At 39.2% G+C, this 18,147-nt stretch overlaps 1 protein-coding gene and 1 non-coding gene across 10 annotated transcripts in view; both read left to right on the top strand.

The window, feature by feature from the left end:
- The window catches only part of LOC121518597 (eukaryotic translation initiation factor 4 gamma 1-like), an 85,171-nt gene extending 69,837 nt beyond the window's left edge, over positions 1-15,334 (top strand). For 5 of the 9 annotated variants that reach the window (XM_041801010.1, XM_041801036.1, XM_041801029.1 and 2 more), the window contains 16 exons: positions 3,129-3,278; positions 3,496-3,732; positions 3,838-3,942; positions 5,018-5,305; positions 5,437-5,548; positions 6,705-6,813; positions 6,906-7,162; positions 7,441-7,568; positions 8,337-8,509; positions 8,732-8,857; positions 8,985-9,066; positions 9,483-9,581; positions 10,759-10,893; positions 11,041-11,122; positions 11,667-11,807; positions 13,753-15,334. In XM_041801010.1, the coding sequence (XP_041656944.1) occupies positions 3,129-3,278; positions 3,496-3,732; positions 3,838-3,942; positions 5,018-5,305; positions 5,437-5,548; positions 6,705-6,813; positions 6,906-7,162; positions 7,441-7,568; positions 8,337-8,509; positions 8,732-8,857; positions 8,985-9,066; positions 9,483-9,581; positions 10,759-10,893; positions 11,041-11,122; positions 11,667-11,807; positions 13,753-13,934 (2,406 nt within the window). In that variant the 3' untranslated portion in view covers positions 13,935-15,334. The remainder of the gene's footprint in view (positions 1-3,128; positions 3,279-3,495; positions 3,733-3,837; positions 3,943-5,017; positions 5,306-5,436; positions 5,549-6,704; positions 6,814-6,905; positions 7,163-7,440; positions 7,569-8,336; positions 8,510-8,731; positions 8,858-8,984; positions 9,067-9,482; positions 9,582-10,758; positions 10,894-11,040; positions 11,123-11,666; positions 11,808-13,752) is intronic. The other 4 variants (XM_041801055.1, XM_041801063.1, XM_041801079.1 and 1 more) reach the window with 1 other exon arrangement.
- On the top strand, positions 2,983-3,057 carry LOC121527506. The gene has a single exon (XR_005993417.1). It is a non-coding gene; the product is annotated as a small nucleolar RNA SNORD66 (small nucleolar RNA).
- Positions 15,335-18,147: the final 2,813 nt, after the last annotated feature.

The raw sequence follows: 18,147 nt of genomic DNA, 5'->3' as shown, positions 1-18,147 counted from the left end.
AGAGTTCAGGCTGTGTAAGGACAGTATTTACTGTTGTAATGAGTCTGAGATTATGGTAAAGAGGGCTGATTTTATTTGGAATTTTTCTGTAGTAAACAACCAGTAAGGCAAACAGTAGAGGCTCACTCTGCTCAGCTTGGTCTTATTCAGCTAGATGATGAGAGAACCACAGTACTATTACAGATATCTATGATTTTATTGATTGTAGTGCCCTGTTACTTCTGGCTTTCACACAGATTATCAGAACTAGAGCATTGCATCTCATCATCAGCCCGATCAAGCAAAAGTCTGGTATTTGATAAAGAATCACAGCAGACACTCATCATTTGATTATCAAAGTACCTCCAGACTCTTAACATATCTGTTGTCTGTGTCATGGACTGAATAAATGACGAACAGACTCAAGTATTTACCTGACTGTTTAACAAATGGACATTTCTTTACTTGTTCAAATAGAAAGTTCTTAAAATGCTCATGTCTTCTTAATGATAGGAAGTTAAGAGAAATGTGAGATATGTTTTAATGAAGAAGCACATGATGAGAGGAAGAATTTTAATTATTTACCAAATTGAGACAACCCTGATTATTAGGCAGCCATCCCTTTCATGGCGAATATTAAGGAAACGGTGTTTTGGAGAGCAAATCTTGTTAAAAACACTACTGATCAAATTAATTGTGGCACAAAAGACATTGTATTAGACAGGGCTGGTTGATGTTTTAACAACCTTTTCGCAAAATCATATTTAATAACTTTAAATATGTAATTGTCGTATTTGAATTTAGTAGAATGTTTTTAGTAACATTTTCAGTAGAAATGTACACCCAGAATCACCAATAAATCTTGGCAGTTTTAAGCACAACTCTTTACATCTGGACACATCATATGTTTCTGGTAAACACAAGTGGTAGGGCTTTGTGTTTCATCAATCTCAAGATACATTACGCCATGATAAACACAGATTTTGGATAATGATCGTGTCCTTCAGAGAAAGCCCTGCAACAGCTGAGAGCTTATAGTGGATCCAAACCAAACATTCTAGCCTGACCCTGCTCAGGCCTGTGCATGTTCACCCTAAGCCCATTCCAGTCCTTCCCATTAACAATATCTAAGGGCCTGAGCCTATGATGTAGTGTTTAGTTTAAAAAAGAAAACAATAACAAAAACTCCCTTTGGTGTAATTTTTAAAAGGTTTTTTTATTCAACTAACATGGCCAGTATAGATAGGCAGTGCATCTTATAAGCTGTGCAAATCTGCACTGCAGAAAATCAGACAAAAACACAACAATCTGTGGTAAAATATAGTTGCTGCTGTGTCTGACAGGTCATCTTTTACTTCCCTTGAGCCTGACCCCACCTGGGCCTTAGAGAGTGGGGAGGCCTGGCCTGACCTGGTTCTGGTCAAGAATATAATCATGTTTTTTTTTTCTTTCTACTTAGAATTGATCTCATTTTGCCCTTTTTTACTTTTCTTATGTTTTATATGTTACCACTCAATTTTGTGGCCACTTTATGCTTTACATTTCACATAACTGCAGCACAGTTTCAGTGAAAAAAACACTAACAAGTGGTATTTTCATAGCATGACCAAAGCCTTTTGTTATTAGATAAGCTGTATGGGTGCATTTCTTTACAAGTACACTGCTTTCCACATTATAAGGCAAATGACACATTGTTCTCTTATTTTCCTAAATATTAATGCAAATGACAGGATATTTTTCAAGTAATCAGCCGTTAGTGCATAATTCAAATGTTTTTGAACAAACTTCAAGATAATAACCTTTTTTTTTTTTTTTTTTTAAATTAAAACCTCGAAATGCACTGTTCCACATTATTTCAAAAGATTTTATAAGTTGGGAAGAACTGAAAATGGTCATTCGTTGAATTTGCAGCATTAGGAGGTCATATTTACTGAAATCAAAAGCTATTTCAATCAGAAACATCTTAACAGGCAACGTTCCACGTTAACATAGGAGCCCTTCTTTGATATCACCTTCACTATTCTTGCATCCATTGAACTTGTGAGTTTTTGGAGAATTTCTGCTTGAATTTCTTTGCAGGATGTCAGAGTAGCCTCCCCGAGCTGCTGTTTTGATGTGAACTGCCTCCCACCCTCATAGATCTATAACTTGAGGATGCTCCAAAGGTTCTCAATAGGGTTAAGGTCAGGGAGGATGGGGGCAACACCATGAGTTTCTCTCCTTTCATGCCCATAGCAGCCAGTGACACAGAGCTATTCTTTGCAGCATGAGATGGTGCATTGTCATGCATGAAGAAAATTTTGCTATAGGAGGCACTGCTCTTTTTTTTGTACCATGGAAGAAAGTAGTCAGTCAGAAACTCTGTATACTTTGCCAAGGTCATTTTCACACCTTCAGGGATCCTAAAGGGGCCCACCAGCTTTCTCCTCATAAATCCAGCCCAGAACATGACTCCACCACCTCCTTGCTGATGTCACAGCCTTGTTGGGACATGGTGGCCATTCACCAACAATCCACTACTCCTCCATCTGGACCATCCAGGGTTGCATGGCACTCATCAGTAAACAAGACAGTTTGAAAATGAGTCTTCATGTATTTTTGGTCCCACTTCAACCATTTCTGTTTGTGAGAATTGGTTAGGGGTGGCTGAATAGTAGGTTTATGCATGACTGCAAACCTCTTGAGGGTCCTACACCTTGAGGTTGGTGGGACTCCAGAGGCACCAGCACCTTCAAATACTTGTTTGCTGCTTTGTAATGCCATTTTAGCAGCTGCTCTCTTAAAACGATGTATTTCTCCGTAAACACAGAGCCCTATTCACCTTGATAAGACTTAACGAAACATTTAATATTGATAACAAACCATGATACAGAGTAAGCTCATGCAGGAGCGCAATCACAGACTTGCCTGTAATTTTTTTCTCTGACCTTCTGGGAAGCACACGCAGCTGAAGAGCTGCACTTTTGTGGTCAATGTAGCAGAAAAAATATATCTTCTGCCAAGCTCCAGTGATGACCTTATATTAGTGCCACGTGTCTGGGCCACTGATTAAAATGATGGTATTGAGGAACTGAGGAGCCACTTTTTGTACAAAATCCTACTTCCTGTCTTTTCCTGTTCTTTTTTTAACATACATTTTCTCTTTTCAGCTCAAAGTCCAAACCGCCTCAGATAAGCCGGGAGCCACTGTGAATTTCCGCAAGCTGCTGCTAAATCGATGCCAGAAGGAGTTTGAGAAGGACAAAGATGACGACGAGATCTTTGAGAAGAAGCAGAAAGAGCTGGAAGCTGCCTCAGTGGTAAAGATTGACCTTATTGAATACAGATTAAGTGTTTAATTTCACAAAAGAAACCACTGCAGTTTTTTTTAATTTGGTGCTCATTGTGGAATTTTTTTAAAGGTTACAATACAACATGACACACGCTGAAAGATTTCCCAGCTCAACATCACTCCTCAACAATTTCCTCTTTTTTTAAATCCCTGTTTTCCTTCATATTCTGTTTTTATTCTTGCAGGAGGAGGAGAAGCAGCGGCTCATTGAGGAGTTACAGGACGCTAAAGACAAAGCCAGGAGGCGCTCATTGGGCAACATTAAGTTTATTGGTGAACTGTTCAAGCTTAAGATGCTCACAGAAGTCATCATGCATGATTGCATTGTAAAGCTGCTCAAGAACCACGACGAGGAGTCCCTGGAGTGCCTGTGTAGATTGTTGTCCACCATTGGAAAGGACCTAGACTTTGAAAAGGCTAAGGTACCACTTGCAGCACAAACAAATTCACACTGATGAATGTGTAGTTTCTTATTCACACCTTTAGTGAAAGAAATAGACTAATTAGACTGTTGTGTTAATTTTCAGCCTCGTATGGATCAATACTTCAATCAGATGGAAAAAATAATAAAAGAGAGGAAGACCAGCTCCAGGATCCGCTTCATGTTGCAGGACGTGCTGGACCTTCGACTGGTAAAGCAGAAACACTACACACATTTACTTTATATTTAGTACCCACATGCTACAGAAATGCAGTAGTAAAGCAGAAAATCAGGCATTATGTGTTAGCATCATGCAACCGACAGTTCATCTGTGAGCTGTTACAACCCCCCCTTGGATATTAATAACAGGTTATGAATTATTCCCTTCCAATTGCATCATGTTTCCAAGCAGAGTCTGTAGTCTCATTCAGGTCCATCTTAGTTTCCATGTGTGCTTCTGTGTTGGTTTTAAGAGCGTGGCTACAATTAATTGCTTTAAACTCTGACCTTTTTTTCTCATGTTTCTGTGACCTGTCAGTGTGAAATGTATTGTTGCACGTAGTCTGTGAGTGTTTCTGTTGTTGTTGTACACAGCCCCAGAGACATCCACACTGGTCCTTCAGCCCTGGCCTGTGTGAGTCTCGTTTATGGGCTAAAAGAGAAAAGTCTTCCTCAGCTCTTTAATGCAGCGCAGATCCTAAACATAGATCTGCTCTGTGCCATAAGCTGAGACAGCACTCTTTTCCATAGTGTAGTATTTACATTTCTATACTTTGTCTCCACATGTTGTCTGGTTGACTTCTTTTACACTTTTGCAGTGTTTTAGAGACATTTTGTTGTAGTGTCTTCGCTCTGGAGGAATGCTGCAGTCCTGTAGTTAGCTCTCAGTCCCGCCTACGTAGTCTTACAAAACCTGCCGTCTTAAGTACTTTTACAAGCCAAAAATCAGCTGCTCCAAGTCAGCACAGTGGCCTACTTAAAGCGTGAAACACACACTTTTCTTTGCAGGAAAAGGCTGAAGAGAAGAGATATTGATCTCTTTTTATTTAGATATTTATATGTATCCAACATGTTTTTATTATTTATGTGATCACTGAGTTGAATTTGTCACTTTTTAATGTTGGGATGTTATTTATGAATTTAACAAAAATAATGATTGTGTTTTTCTCATCAGTGTTTCATTTTTAACATCCTTACTTTAATTCTTAGGAGAAAAATCATTAAAAACATTGCCCCAAAAGTGATTATATTGTTATCACCTCTCATTATCTCTTCAACCATCCTAGAACAACTGGGTGCCACGACGGGGCGACCAAGGCCCCAAGACAATCGACCAGATCCACAAAGAGGCTGAGCTGGAGGAGCACAGGGAGCAGATGAAGGTGCAGCAAGCCCTTGTCTCCAAGAAGGAGTCCAGTGGCGGCCCTGGAGGAAGGATGGGTGGAGGCCCCGGTGGCCGTGGGGGACCTCACACCCCAGGACGCGGTGCTCCCCCCCAGGACGAGGGCTGGAATACAGTGCCCATCTCCAAGAACCGACCCATTGACACATCTCGCATTAGCAAAATTACAAAGGTAGGAGAGAGCCTGAAGTTGGTTATCTGTTAGCATCTATTAGAAGCTGGTTAGAGTTGAAGTTTCACGTACCAAACGACACGATTTGCTTTTTTTGGAAGCATGTTCTAACCATCAGTCTCTGCTTTTAGACTCCTGTTCTTGACCTTAACAATCAGTTGCTTGCCCCTGGAGGAAAGGGCACATGGGGCAGCTGGGGTAAAGGCAGCAGTGGTGGTACAAGCACCAAACCTGCAGAATCTGGTAGGTATCCCTGGCTAATATGATTAACATTCAATCAAATATCTGTTTTTTTCCTTAAACTATCATAATTATTCAATAAGACAAGCTAAAATTTTCATTTTCTGTCATATTAAATGTCTCCTGTCATTAAATGTTGGGGAGTTATCTCTCTAAGAATAAAAACATAAACTGGTACAGTAACCATCTCTATAAGAAATTGTCTTTTCATAACATTTTTCATTTGTTTTAACTAAATTCTTGCACTTTAATTGTAATTCCCGCGGGGTCAATATTAGTAATTCAGAGGTCCCAGGCAAAGAGCAGTATGAAGCCCTTTCCCATCTCACTAAACACACTCATAGCAAGTGAACAAAATACTTTTAAGCATTTTTTGGTAGCAAAGCCAGCAAACTACAGGGCATGCCCAAATCTGAAATATAAATACTCTAATTCCCAACAGTGTTGGCTTATCACTGAAGGGAAAGCATCATAACTCAAACTCATCACATTGTGTATTTTTTTTTTTTTTTTTACCTCTATCTAGGTTAAAAAGCAAATCAAAATATGTATCCTGATTATTGCAATGTCTGTTATTCAGCCACAAATCATGATTTTATACTTACTGCATGCCGTTTTATCACACTATCATCCACCAATTCATTGGTTCAGTATGTCTATAGGGATCTACCTGGCTATAAGTTGCTTTATATCTCATATGGGCCTTTTTGACGGGCTTGATTCTTTGCTTTTGAGACCTCGGTTTACCTTTGGCCTTCCTGGAAAGATCCAAATCTGTTTTGAAGCTATTCTGTTTGCTCTTTGCCCCTGATTTACATCCAAAGTACACATCTTCATTGAGGTAATTCTAGACACTTAGTGCTTAGTGCTTAATGACAATTTCTTGAGGCCCCTTGGGGCATAAGAACCCAGGCAATAGACTGCCTCTTCCTACTGGTAAACCTGCCTATGGATGCCTAAAATCTACTTTTGGTAGGTTTGTATTACCTTCCAAATGTCTTCTGGGATTGGCTTTCATATGAGCTGTTTGTAAGCCCCTACCACTCCCCACAAACTTGATTTTATTTTATTTTCATGTACCTTGTATTTTTACCCTGTGTGCAAAATTGATTTATAAATAAGAATAAAACTCAAAACTTGTGTGTATTTTCATTCACAGGCTCAGAATCAGCCGGGCGTCCAGGCACCAGCACCCTGAACAGATTTTCTGCCTTACAGCAGCCTTCGTCCTCCTCTTCAGTCGATTCAGACAGACGAGTTCCTCAGAGGTTAGAAACAGGACTAAAATGTTAAAACAGAAACTTGCATTTGGTAGCTATCAATGTTAACATTTCCTGACTCTGCTTTCTTTTCTCTACAGAAACAGCTCAAGTCGGGAGCGCAGCGACTACGAACGCTCTAATCGCGGCAGTGACAGATACGACAGACGGGACGACAGACGGGACGACCGTGATCGGAACCGGCTGCAGGTCACCAAGCGAAGCTTCAGCCGGGAAAATGAGGGGCGGAGCAGGGAGAGAGAGCAGCGCGGGTCAGCGGATCCTGTCCGCAGGGTGGCAAGCATGACAGATGATAGGGACAGAGGCAGCAGAGAGAGAGCCAGGAGCAAAGACAATGGTTAGTAACATGAAACATTGTAAATCGTGTATTGGACATCTTCATTTTTTCATGTAAAAAAAAAAAAAATCATTAATAAACAACAAATATTTAAAAAGTTATTTTATGAGCGCAGTTGCTAAAGAAAGACAATATTAGTGCAAAAGCAGCCATGTCTATGCGTATTATACTTTAATATATCCAAATAATCACTGAGGCTGTTAACCAATATTTGTACTGTTGTATGTAAAAGTAGCTAAAATTCTGATTTCTAGAATTTCTTGTTTTTGTGTCAACAGTGAAACAAGAGAAAGCTGCTACCCCACCACCTCCCCAGACCCCCACCAAGCCTGCCTTGACTGAAGAGGAGCTGAACAAGAAGTCCACAGCAATCATTGAGGAATATCTACACATCAATGACATGAAGGTACGGAGTTAAGCACATATTAGTCCCTGCTGACAGATTCTACTTAGAAATTCAGAATCTATATAATAGGTCTTGATTTTCAGCACGGAAAGTGTACTGGTTTTTATTAGTATTCCAAGCTGTTTGGCATATACTGAGATAAGGGCTACCATAAGCTCTACTTAGACAAGAATTTGCTGATCTCTGTAAACAGATACCTGGGTAAAAGTGAAGCTAACAATCCATAATAGATCAAAAACTTTAACTTGAGCCACAAATCTGCTTGACAGTCTGTCGTTGAAGGCAATCAGTTCAACAAACAACCATTCAAAAGCTGTTTTCTTCTCCTTTTGAGAACATACTAGACAAAGCTTGCATGTTAGTTGTTAACAAACCTGCATCATTAAGCTGTTCAACAAACTTGATCTCTCTTAATAGCAAATCATTTTTTAGGGCAGGGGGTTTGTATTGCTAATCTGGGTCAGAGTAAATCTGCTCTTAGACTTAGATTCAACTGATGAATGTCTGCTATTCTGGGTCCTCATAGACCTAAAAATGACGTTTACATCACACGCATTAATGCTGCAAGTGACAGGACATTTTGCCCAGAAGTTGGTCGACACTAACTGCTAACTTCATCACAATTGTAGGCAAGTAACATCCATTCCAAGATGAATATATTGTGTGTTAAATGACGACTGTCCTGAGGCTCTGAGTTGGTGCACATATGAATATTTATTTTCTCTTACAGAGGATTTAGTTTTTACCATCTGTTCTTTGTCTCAACAGGAGGCTCTGCAGTGTGTTCAGGAGATGAACAGCACTCAGCTGCTGTTTGTGTTTGTGCGAAACGGGCTGGAGTCGACACTGGAGCGCAGCACCATCGCCAGAGAGCACATGGGCCTACTCCTGCACCAGCTCATCAAAGCTGGCACCCTCCCAACACCACAGTACTATAAAGGGTCAGTACAAAGCCACAGAGATGTGGCACAGTAAAACAAGCGCTGTAGTTATGGACATGTGAGCAAAATAAGCCAATAGTGTGCGGATGCTGCATACCAAGCTATGAAGGCCTTAGACAGGGTCAAACAGAAAAAAATCAATCATCCTAGTTATTTCAAACCATCTTCTCATCCTCTAAACCTTTGATAAACTTTAAATGTTGTCTGTGTGCATCTCTTCAGGCTTCAGGAAATCCTGGAGGTGGCTGAAGACATGGCCATAGACATCCCTCACATCTGGCTGTACCTAGCAGAGCTGATCACACCCATGCTTCACGAGGGAGGCATCCCCATGGGAGAGCTTTTCAGGCAAGTCTCAACTCCCTTCCTCACCCCATCCCTGTGTTAAAGTATACTCACTAGAGTAGATAACCTGTGGCTGTTGTGAATTTGTCAGTCTCTGTTTAACCTGTGTTGACCTTTTGTATGCCTTCAGGGAGATTTCAAAGCCTTTGATCCCTCTGGGCCAAGCTGGGGTCCTGCTGGTCCACATCCTCACTTTACTCTGCAAAGGAATGGTGAGTCCAAAACAACTATATTCCTTTACATTTTAATTCTTAGGAAGAGGTTTTTCCTGACTGTACATTAATTTAGAGCCTTTTTACTGCAGTTACATTTTCAGCATGGTTTTGCCTACAACAATCTTTGGATTTAGTCATTTCAAAAGTGTCTTCTTAAAAATATAAATATTTCCAACTTCACTTTGTCCACGTAGACATGGACAAAGAAAGAGGTTCCTCCACCATCAAAACAGAAGCACTAGATTCTGTATTTTACTGTGAGAAAACAGAGAAGTAAATACAGTGTGGACACTGACATGTGATGCAAAGTAATATGAGATACCTGTATACTTTAAGAACACAGGGCAACAGTGTGCACTATTAAAAGTGCTGGTTTTGAGTGCATCCATCAGCCAATCTTTATTTCTCATCAGAGCCATAAAAAAGCCGGTGCTATGTGGAGGGAAGCTGGCCTTCGGTGGAAGGACTTCCTGCCTGAGGACGTCGATGTCAACAAGTTTGTAACAGAAAAGGTGAGAGAAAGCTTATTTTTATTCTGAGGAAATTTGTCATACTATTTCCTAGATTTTAAACTGATAAAAATTAGAGCTGGACTGGTCAAAGAAACTGTAGCAATATATTATTGTCATTGTCTTAATATACATAGCAGCAGAATAGTCAGTCAGAGTAACTATGCAAAGGGCGACAAAAGTAAGTGGCCACAATTTATAGTTTAAAAGTTATTTAACTTTAAATGAGCAGTCTGTTCTTGTCGTACACTCATCAGTCGGTCTCCGAGGGTAACCCGGAGACTGACCAACTTTGTCATATACGACAAGAAGAGACACAGGTCATTTAAAGTGAAATAACCTTTGAACAATAAATTGTAGCCACTTCTGTCCCCCTTTGCAGCCTTCCATTGTGCCGTTCTAATGATGCTATCCATGCAGGCTTTTCTAGCAAGCTGAGAACTTGGGTGATTTTCTAGGGTCTTTAAAGGTTAAATCCAGACCAGAAACTCAGATATTGAACGTAAAATCCATTTTTGATCATCTTTCTTTCTTGTTTCTGCCGCTTGTGGCAAATGCTATCCACCATATTATTTTGTCACATGGGCTGTGACAACCAATAGCAGGCTATTCAGTCATGTCATGCTTTGTCAAACTACGCATGTTTTCACTCTCAGATCATGCAGGAGATGGCCTGAATAGCTCATAATGGAGAGAAAAAGAGACAGAGAGGCTGTGATGTGTCCCTCTGTGTCACTGAAGACAGGAACAGCTTTAAATAAAAGCAGAAATTCAGCCAATACAAAAAAAGCACAAGGACTTTTTTTGTAAATATGTAGATATTTTTGTCACAGAATGATTATTTTCCCACTTTTTGGTCCCCAAGAGATGGGAGAACAAGTTTTTGCAAAAACAGTCTTAGTCATTATTGTTAACTTTGTGTCACACATGCAAAACTTAGAGTTTTAATTTTGCTGTAGGTTTTTTTTTGTCTTTATAGTCACATAACTTTTTAAAAATTCTAGTGACAATACTGCAGGACACAAAGGAAAAAAAGGATGTTTAGAGCTTGACTGTGCTCCTCAGGGTTGATATTTTACAAGCTTTTGAAGACAATAAGTCCAGGCCAGACTCAATGGTTAGATAAAGCTTAGGGCACAGAGGGTTAAAGTAAATGAGCTGAAAATGTTTGTGTAACCAGGATGTAGAGTTCACACTGGGCGATGAGTCCGAGAAGAGCAAAAAGAAGGAGCTGAGCTCTGGAGAGCTGACCAAACAGCTGGACCGGCTCCTACAGGACCAGGCTGACAACCAGAGGATCTTTGACTGGGTTGAGGTATGTGATATTGCTTGTGTTATGTATAATATTTATACTACTATTTAACTTCCTTCTTTATCTACTATAGATAAATCTCTTATCCTGTATTAATGAATCATACTTACTTTCCTGCATGTGTGTAAATTGATTGTTCTGTCTGTGCAGGCCAACCTGGATGAACAGCAGACCTCATCCAACATGTTTATCAGAGCTCTGATGACCTGTATCTGCCAGGCAGCAGTTATTTGTAAGTCAACAAAAATCCTTGAAATTATTCACTGAAGCTTACTTACAGTGTGTGGCTCCAGGCCAAGGCCAAACCCTTACCTTTTACTGCATGCCATAGCCCACTCTCTGGTCTCTGTTTTCTGATGAGCCACTGTTCTGTCCTCTAAATAAATGCATATAAATCCCCCTAAGATTTTCAAGAAATTAAGTCTACTTGTATTAAACAATGTTGGCAGTCTGTCCAGGTTGTTTTTCAGCCAGCCAAGCTCAATTGACTACCATTCTCAGAGCATTTCTCACAGTGTGACATCACATATTCAGAATGAACCTTTGTATCTTGTCGTTATAATAGTTTTGTGGTGTTGTTAACAGCCAATGTTATTCTTTTACCTTAAGCTCTGTTCACACAAAACTGAGTGAGGTGCATGTGTGAACTCAAATGGCTAAATTTTTCCCTTTGCCCCTAGTGTTCATCAGAAGAACAAATCATTCTTTGTGAAACACTATAGTGTGAGAATTTGTTGTCCTTTTTGAAAAAGTTAACTTGAATTGATTTCCTGTAGGTGAAAACCCTTATAAGGTGGACGGTGAGCAGATCAAACAGAGGGCCAAGCTGCTGCAGAAATACCTGAAGGATGAACAGAAGGAGCTGCAGGCTCTGTACGCCCTGCAGGCCCTGATGGTGCAGATGGAGCAGCCTGCCAGTAAGTGGAACCACTTTTATTGTTTAATTCATCCACAACAAAAAGCTTTTTCATGGCAAAGACAAGACAATAATAATCAGAAAATGTTAGTAACATTTTTGTCAGATGTGACTATCACTAATGAGCTTTTATGTTTAAAGAATAATGATAAAACCTTGTTTATATTTCTGCAGAGGAATGCCCTGTTGGCCTATGCCATTTTGAGCACTGCATACTTGTGCATTGGTGTCGGGGTTATTATGGTGTACTAAAACTAATAAAATAACTGAGTTGGTTGTTAGCTATAGCATAGGATTGGGCAGTATTAATTTTTAATACCATTACACCTTCCCCAAAAATATACCCCGATATACTATATTACTGACAGGTGTTTAAAAACCATTTTATGGACATGCAAGCACAGTGTTCAGAGCATGCGCCTTTACTCATGCTTGATTAACTCCTTTAAAAAATGCTTTGAGTAGGGGGGTGGGGGGGGGGGGTGGGGGGATTTTTGTTACAGGAGAGCTGGAAGTGATTTATAGGCGCAGCATTATTTTCAGACTTCAGGAAAACTGAGATGCATCAGAGCAGAGGATCAACTGATCTCTCCCTCTCTGTGTAATACCATATGCACTCTCTTTTCCCCCATTGTTTAGAGGTGATATGAAAAATACTCATAATAAATATTATCAGAAAAGGTCTAGGAATGTTAAGTATCATCATTCATGCTTTCAATGGATTAAAAAGGCTGTAAATATTTCATATTGCTTTGCACATCAGTAACAAGCTCCATTCCACCAGACCACGGATGTAAATTAGCTTTATAGCTAACTCTGGCTCAACAGTTTTTATTGTTCATGGCCCCTGTCAAATAAACAAATAAACTAAACATTAAGCAGAGAGCTCACTGTGGCCTACTGGAAGCTGATAGAAAGATAATAGACTACTTTGGCGCCTGAAATAACAAACACCTTTTAACTTCATGTATGTATTCCATATAAAGGGTTATTATACATTTTAACGCTTATAAAAACATTCAGTGTCTGATGTTGCTGCTTCTGAGAGGTTTAACAGTAAACTTCAGATCATTTTTCCCATGACTGTATTACTCCAGAAAGAGGAATTAATGTGCTTTTAAACTCACATTGCTGTGGATCCCATCACATCCAGGAGTGTGTTTGACAGTTTGACTCTGAAGAAGACCAGAGCACTGTTCTGTAGCACGTCAGAGGCAGTCACCCCATGTGACCCGTTGGATGAAACACGAGGCTTGCAGTCTGTGTTTGACCCGTTGTAATGTTTTTCGTCTTCAAAAAGAGCCTGAGATGATAGCTGCTACTACGATACATTCAATCCTAAACCTCCAGGGACATCTGACCGTTTCTTAATAGCTGCCCATGTGAAAAATATACTCCAACTCATTAAAAGCGCATTTTTTAAGTGCCATTGTTTACATGTACTGTATAACTGCCGTATTTAGGATCTTTAGAATAAATGTTAGGGTATTTTAACGTCTTGACGTAATATTAGGAGTATTGGTGGAATTCTGTTTGTAATTGTGTTTTTTATGTATGATATTTGTAAATTACATAATGATGTGTGGGCCCCTAGCTATTTTCTAGGGAGTCCCATTTCACAAATAAGATTTTTAGGAATTATCATGGTGGGTTGTGTTGCATTTTTATTGGTTTGTGAATAAATTGATTGGTTGGTTGTTAGATTGATTGATTGATTGATTGATTGATTGATTGATTGATTGATTGATTAAACCTACAGCCTGTGCTACAGTTTAGATTTGACAAAGAAGTATAAATCAGGTGTAGGACTAAATGTGCAGTAGTGACAACTATTAACACAGCTGTTTGGTTATAAAAAAAATGCTTGTTTTAGTATAAATGTAATAGACATGGATTTTAATGTGCTTTTAACTGTCTTGTGACCATGTCTGTCTCCTCTCTGTCAGATCTGCTGCGGATGTTCTTTGACACCCTTTATGATGAGGATGTGATCAAAGAGGAGGCCTTTTATAAGTGGGAGTCCAGCAAAGACCCCGCAGAGCAGCAGGGCAAGGGCGTGGCCCTCAAGTCTGTCACCGCCTTCTTCACTTGGCTCCGCGAGGCTGAGGATGAGTCGGACAACAGCTAGGGTCTGCTGGGAGGAACTGTGGGAGTACGGAGCGCATCCTGGGGGCGAGAGTGAATGTCTTGTGGACGATTCAGGCGACTCTGAATCAGAAAAAAAAAAAACCCTTCTGCATAAACAGAAAAAAGCAAGAAAAAAATTCTTCAACTGGGAGAGATTGTATTATGGATCGAACGTTCGATCGTGTTATTTTTTTGTTTTCCTTTTTTTTGGGTTTCTTGTTTTTCTTCGCGCAACCGAATGTCTTTTTGAAATAAATGAATTACAGGATTAAATACAGAGATAAGATATGAGAGAGAGAGAGAGAGAGAATGATGAGACGTGTTACAAGCCGTAGGAGATATTGTTGTTTCCTTCAGTATTTTTTTGAGGTTTATCTCCTGTTTTTCAAATGGCTGTTCCTCGCCACAGCAACACTATTCAAGACACTTTGCTTAATAACAGATGAGAAAAAAAACTTTAAAAAGGCTGTTCAAATCTATATTTTTGATGACTTCATCCTTTTATCATGTGGACACGGCACAGCAACATTGTCACGCCACATGTACGGTTTTCGATCTATATGATGAAGCGCTTGTGTAGTTGGTTAGCTTTTTGTTCTTCTTCTTTCCAGTGTTGGATGATTGGAGTGAGTGTTTTATAATAAAAAAGAAAACTACAAAGAAAAGTGGCGAGCACTGTCTAACGGACATTTCAGACAGCAGTCGAAGTAACAGTTGTTGGACACCCGAGGACTACAAACATCCCAAACACAGATGGCGTCACCGGGGGAAGGGGCTACTAACATTACCCATTTTGCTGCTTGGGGACAACGATGCTTCCCTGATGCCCCTCAACCCCACCCTGAAAACCCCTGATACCTCCTCCCCTGTGATTTGTTTTTTGCGCTTCAGAAAAACTGTGGACAAAGGGAGAGCAAGAGTGAGGGCTCATGGCTGCACCCTCCTTCGAAGCCTGTTATCAGATAAAAGAAAAAATACAATATCGCTAAAGAAACTTGAAACAATATACAGTTAGAAGAATCCACTTTAATGAAAATGGACTTTAAAAGTTTAACAGTACACATCCTAAGGCCTTTTCTGCTTCCATGAGTGGAAATGCATTTCAGGAGAGTTCTGTAAATATATGATAGATTTTTTTCTTTTCTTTTTTTTCAAAGAAGAAATGCTCTTTTCCCTGTATTTATATTTTTCTCTCCTCAGCTGGCAGAAGGTGCTTGTAATTATCAAACCCAAGTCATTGATTACAGTTTAATTGAAAATTTGTAAATACTTTTTTGCTTTACTTTATTAAAAAGATATTTAATTAAAGAAAATTAATGCCTCTTTTCACATCCAAAACTGGAAGAGATAATAAAGATTGTTGCCAATAAAAGAAAAAAACTCCCATACTTGTCCTTTTATAAAGACTTTTTGGGGCTTTTTTTTCCTGCTGATGTGGGATTAAAAATGATCCTCCCTCTGTTCTGTCCTTCTAAAGAGCTGATCATGTTTCATGTCTTTTAACAGTTTTCCAAACAATCATATTAAGCACTGAGGATTACTAGGCTAATTTTTCTTTTTAACTTTACATTTCTTTTTATAATTTCAAGATTAGTTTTCCTCTTTGAGAATTTAACTTCTGTTAAAAATGTCTGTTTGACCCAGAAAACTAGAACCTGGTGTTTATATGCCCCAATGTGGGATACAGTGACCAGCATGGGGGCACACATGGATACAACTAGTGGACAATGGGAGTGCAGTGTTGGGTCATTCCTTGGAGGCCAGTGACCTTGACCTTTGACCTCCAAATCTATTCAGACCAACATTAAATCAGACTGGACATTCCTGCAAAGTTTGAATAAAATCTCTCCAGAAGGCTTTGAGATATGGGGTTCACAAGAATGGCCTGTTTGGTTTACGGCAGGGGGGTCTAAACTATGGCCCAGGGACCAAATGTGACCACTGGTCCATTTTTGATTGGCCTACAGCAAATTCTAAACATTTAATGAAATATGGCCCACATTTGAACATGAAGCTTGTATTTAAATGTATTGTACTTTCTGGTTTCAGCACAAGGCAGAGCTTCCATGGTAATTCTGTAAACAAACAATTTGTAAAGAAGGATTTATTGATTTGAGTTTTTTATGACCAAATGAAGACAAAACTGTAAATGGAAAACATATTGGCAACCAAATTAAAATAATATTTTTATTTATAATTCTTTGATGGATTGTGAAAGCTTAAAGCAGTACCAATGATGTTTTAGAGGCAGAGTCAGTAGTTGCCAGGGCCAACCAGGGCCCCCTGAAATCTGATTGGCCTCCCTACAATCCTTAAAATGATTGGCTATTTGCATTGTCAGCCATTAACTACCCATTTAAGCATACCCACTCATAAAGCATATCTTAACCATCATAAGATTAGTTTTACTAACTTTACTGTTCTTGAGGTGAAGCATATGAAAGTGGCCTCACCATCCTTAGATATTTTCGTATGCAGCCCTCAGTGGAAAAAGTTTGGACACCCCTGGTCTAAGGGATATGTACTCGGATTGTCCATCCATTACTTTTTCTATACATATAGACTCAGGGATGGAGACAACCAGACAACCTGATGCTTCCAGCCCTGGATGTTGCCAGTGCAGAGGCGAAACTACAAGTACCACCCAGCAGTTGTAGGCATCTGCAAAGTTTCAGATAGCCGGTCAGTGAAAGTATAGTGGTGGGTCGAGAAGGAGGGCTGGGGGGTTTTCTGCTGTACAGATGTTAAACATAAAGGTTGACCCTGAGGCATAATGCAGCACTGATTAGTACAGCACACACAACAGTAACTTTGAAATCAACAGTACAAACAAATGTTTTGACAATCGAGCACAGATGTGCATGGTTCAAGATAATCTCATTTGAAATGTTAAAGGAGCGACTTTTCACTTATCAGTTTTCACTTCCATAGTTACAGCGCCATCATCTGGTTGTTTTGCTGATATTTCTTTTTTAGGTTTTTATTTTCATATAATTTGTCAAATCAGAAATTGTATATATAGTGCAGTCATACAGAGTTAAATGTGTGTCAGTTAAATTGAATTCATGGCAAAGAACAAAGAAACAAAAAGAAAAAGAATATTTAAAAAAGGATTTTCTGGAAGGTTCTGTTCGCTGAGGTAAGTTTTTCACTTCTACCGCTGAGTTTTTTTGTTTCTGGCACCTCACAGGAATCGGAGCATTTTCCACTGGAGAAAAGTTAAAATAACCAACACAAAAACATTAGGGCTGTCAGCATTATTGCATAATTCTTGATTAAACAAGGTCCATGATTCGTGATTATTTTTTTACTGCAGTTGGTTGCATGCTTTATTGTTCCTTTCAGCAGACTTTGGTTGAGCCACTGCAGCATCTCCCTGCAGCCACAGTGATGTAAAATAAGGCCACTACAGCTCCGTAATGTTTCATTTCGACACAACAAAATCCTCTAGGCAGCTCAATGGACTTGTGATGGGAATTATGGCTCTCAAATTAATTAAAATTTCCATTATTACTGTTTTTTAAATAGACTGTCTCCTGAAAATGCATTGTGGGTCAGATGAAATCTACTCACTAGCTGGGCTGTTGACACACCTGATTTAAAACAATGTTACACCATCAAGCTTGCATCCCTAATGCAAGGTCAGTTAAGTAACACACAGACACAAACAAATACATATAATGACAAGAAGAATGTAAAACAGCTCTCAAATGAGAGCTGGAACTTATCTGTCATAGTAAAGAGCCGGATCTTTGTACCAGCTCATTCATGTATGACACTTCACTAAAGCGGACAAGTGGAATTGTCTGCACCTTTTGATATCTAATATTTGAGTTTTTAGTGTTCCCTTATTTCCTTTTCAATCCATAACAAGTTCCTTTTTATATGGTTTAACATGGTTTTACATGGTTCATGTGTAATTTTCAACCTGCACTCAAAGTTCTGTATTTTCTTTAAAAATAAAACTAGGTCTAAACAAGAAGTCAAAAACACATAGGATTTTTGTTTTGTCTTAATAGTTTTATATACAACTTTGTAGAATTTTAAAACAACAAAAAGTGAAGTTAACAGCAATTAAATACAACATTTCTGATTGTGAATGTGCTGAAAATGTTGGTGATTTGAGAGCTCAACTGAATGTATTTTTAGATTGCTATCATGTCTTTCTTAATCTAGAGTATTTGAATGTCAGTAAATGCAAAATAAGCAATTTT

This window comes from Cheilinus undulatus, linkage group 2 (genome assembly GCF_018320785.1).
Source record: "Cheilinus undulatus linkage group 2, ASM1832078v1, whole genome shotgun sequence".
Classification (NCBI taxonomy): Eukaryota; Metazoa; Chordata; class Actinopteri; order Labriformes; family Labridae; genus Cheilinus; species Cheilinus undulatus.
The sequence above is the reverse complement of the archived record's forward strand: the minus strand, read 5'-3'. Positions and strand labels throughout refer to the sequence as shown.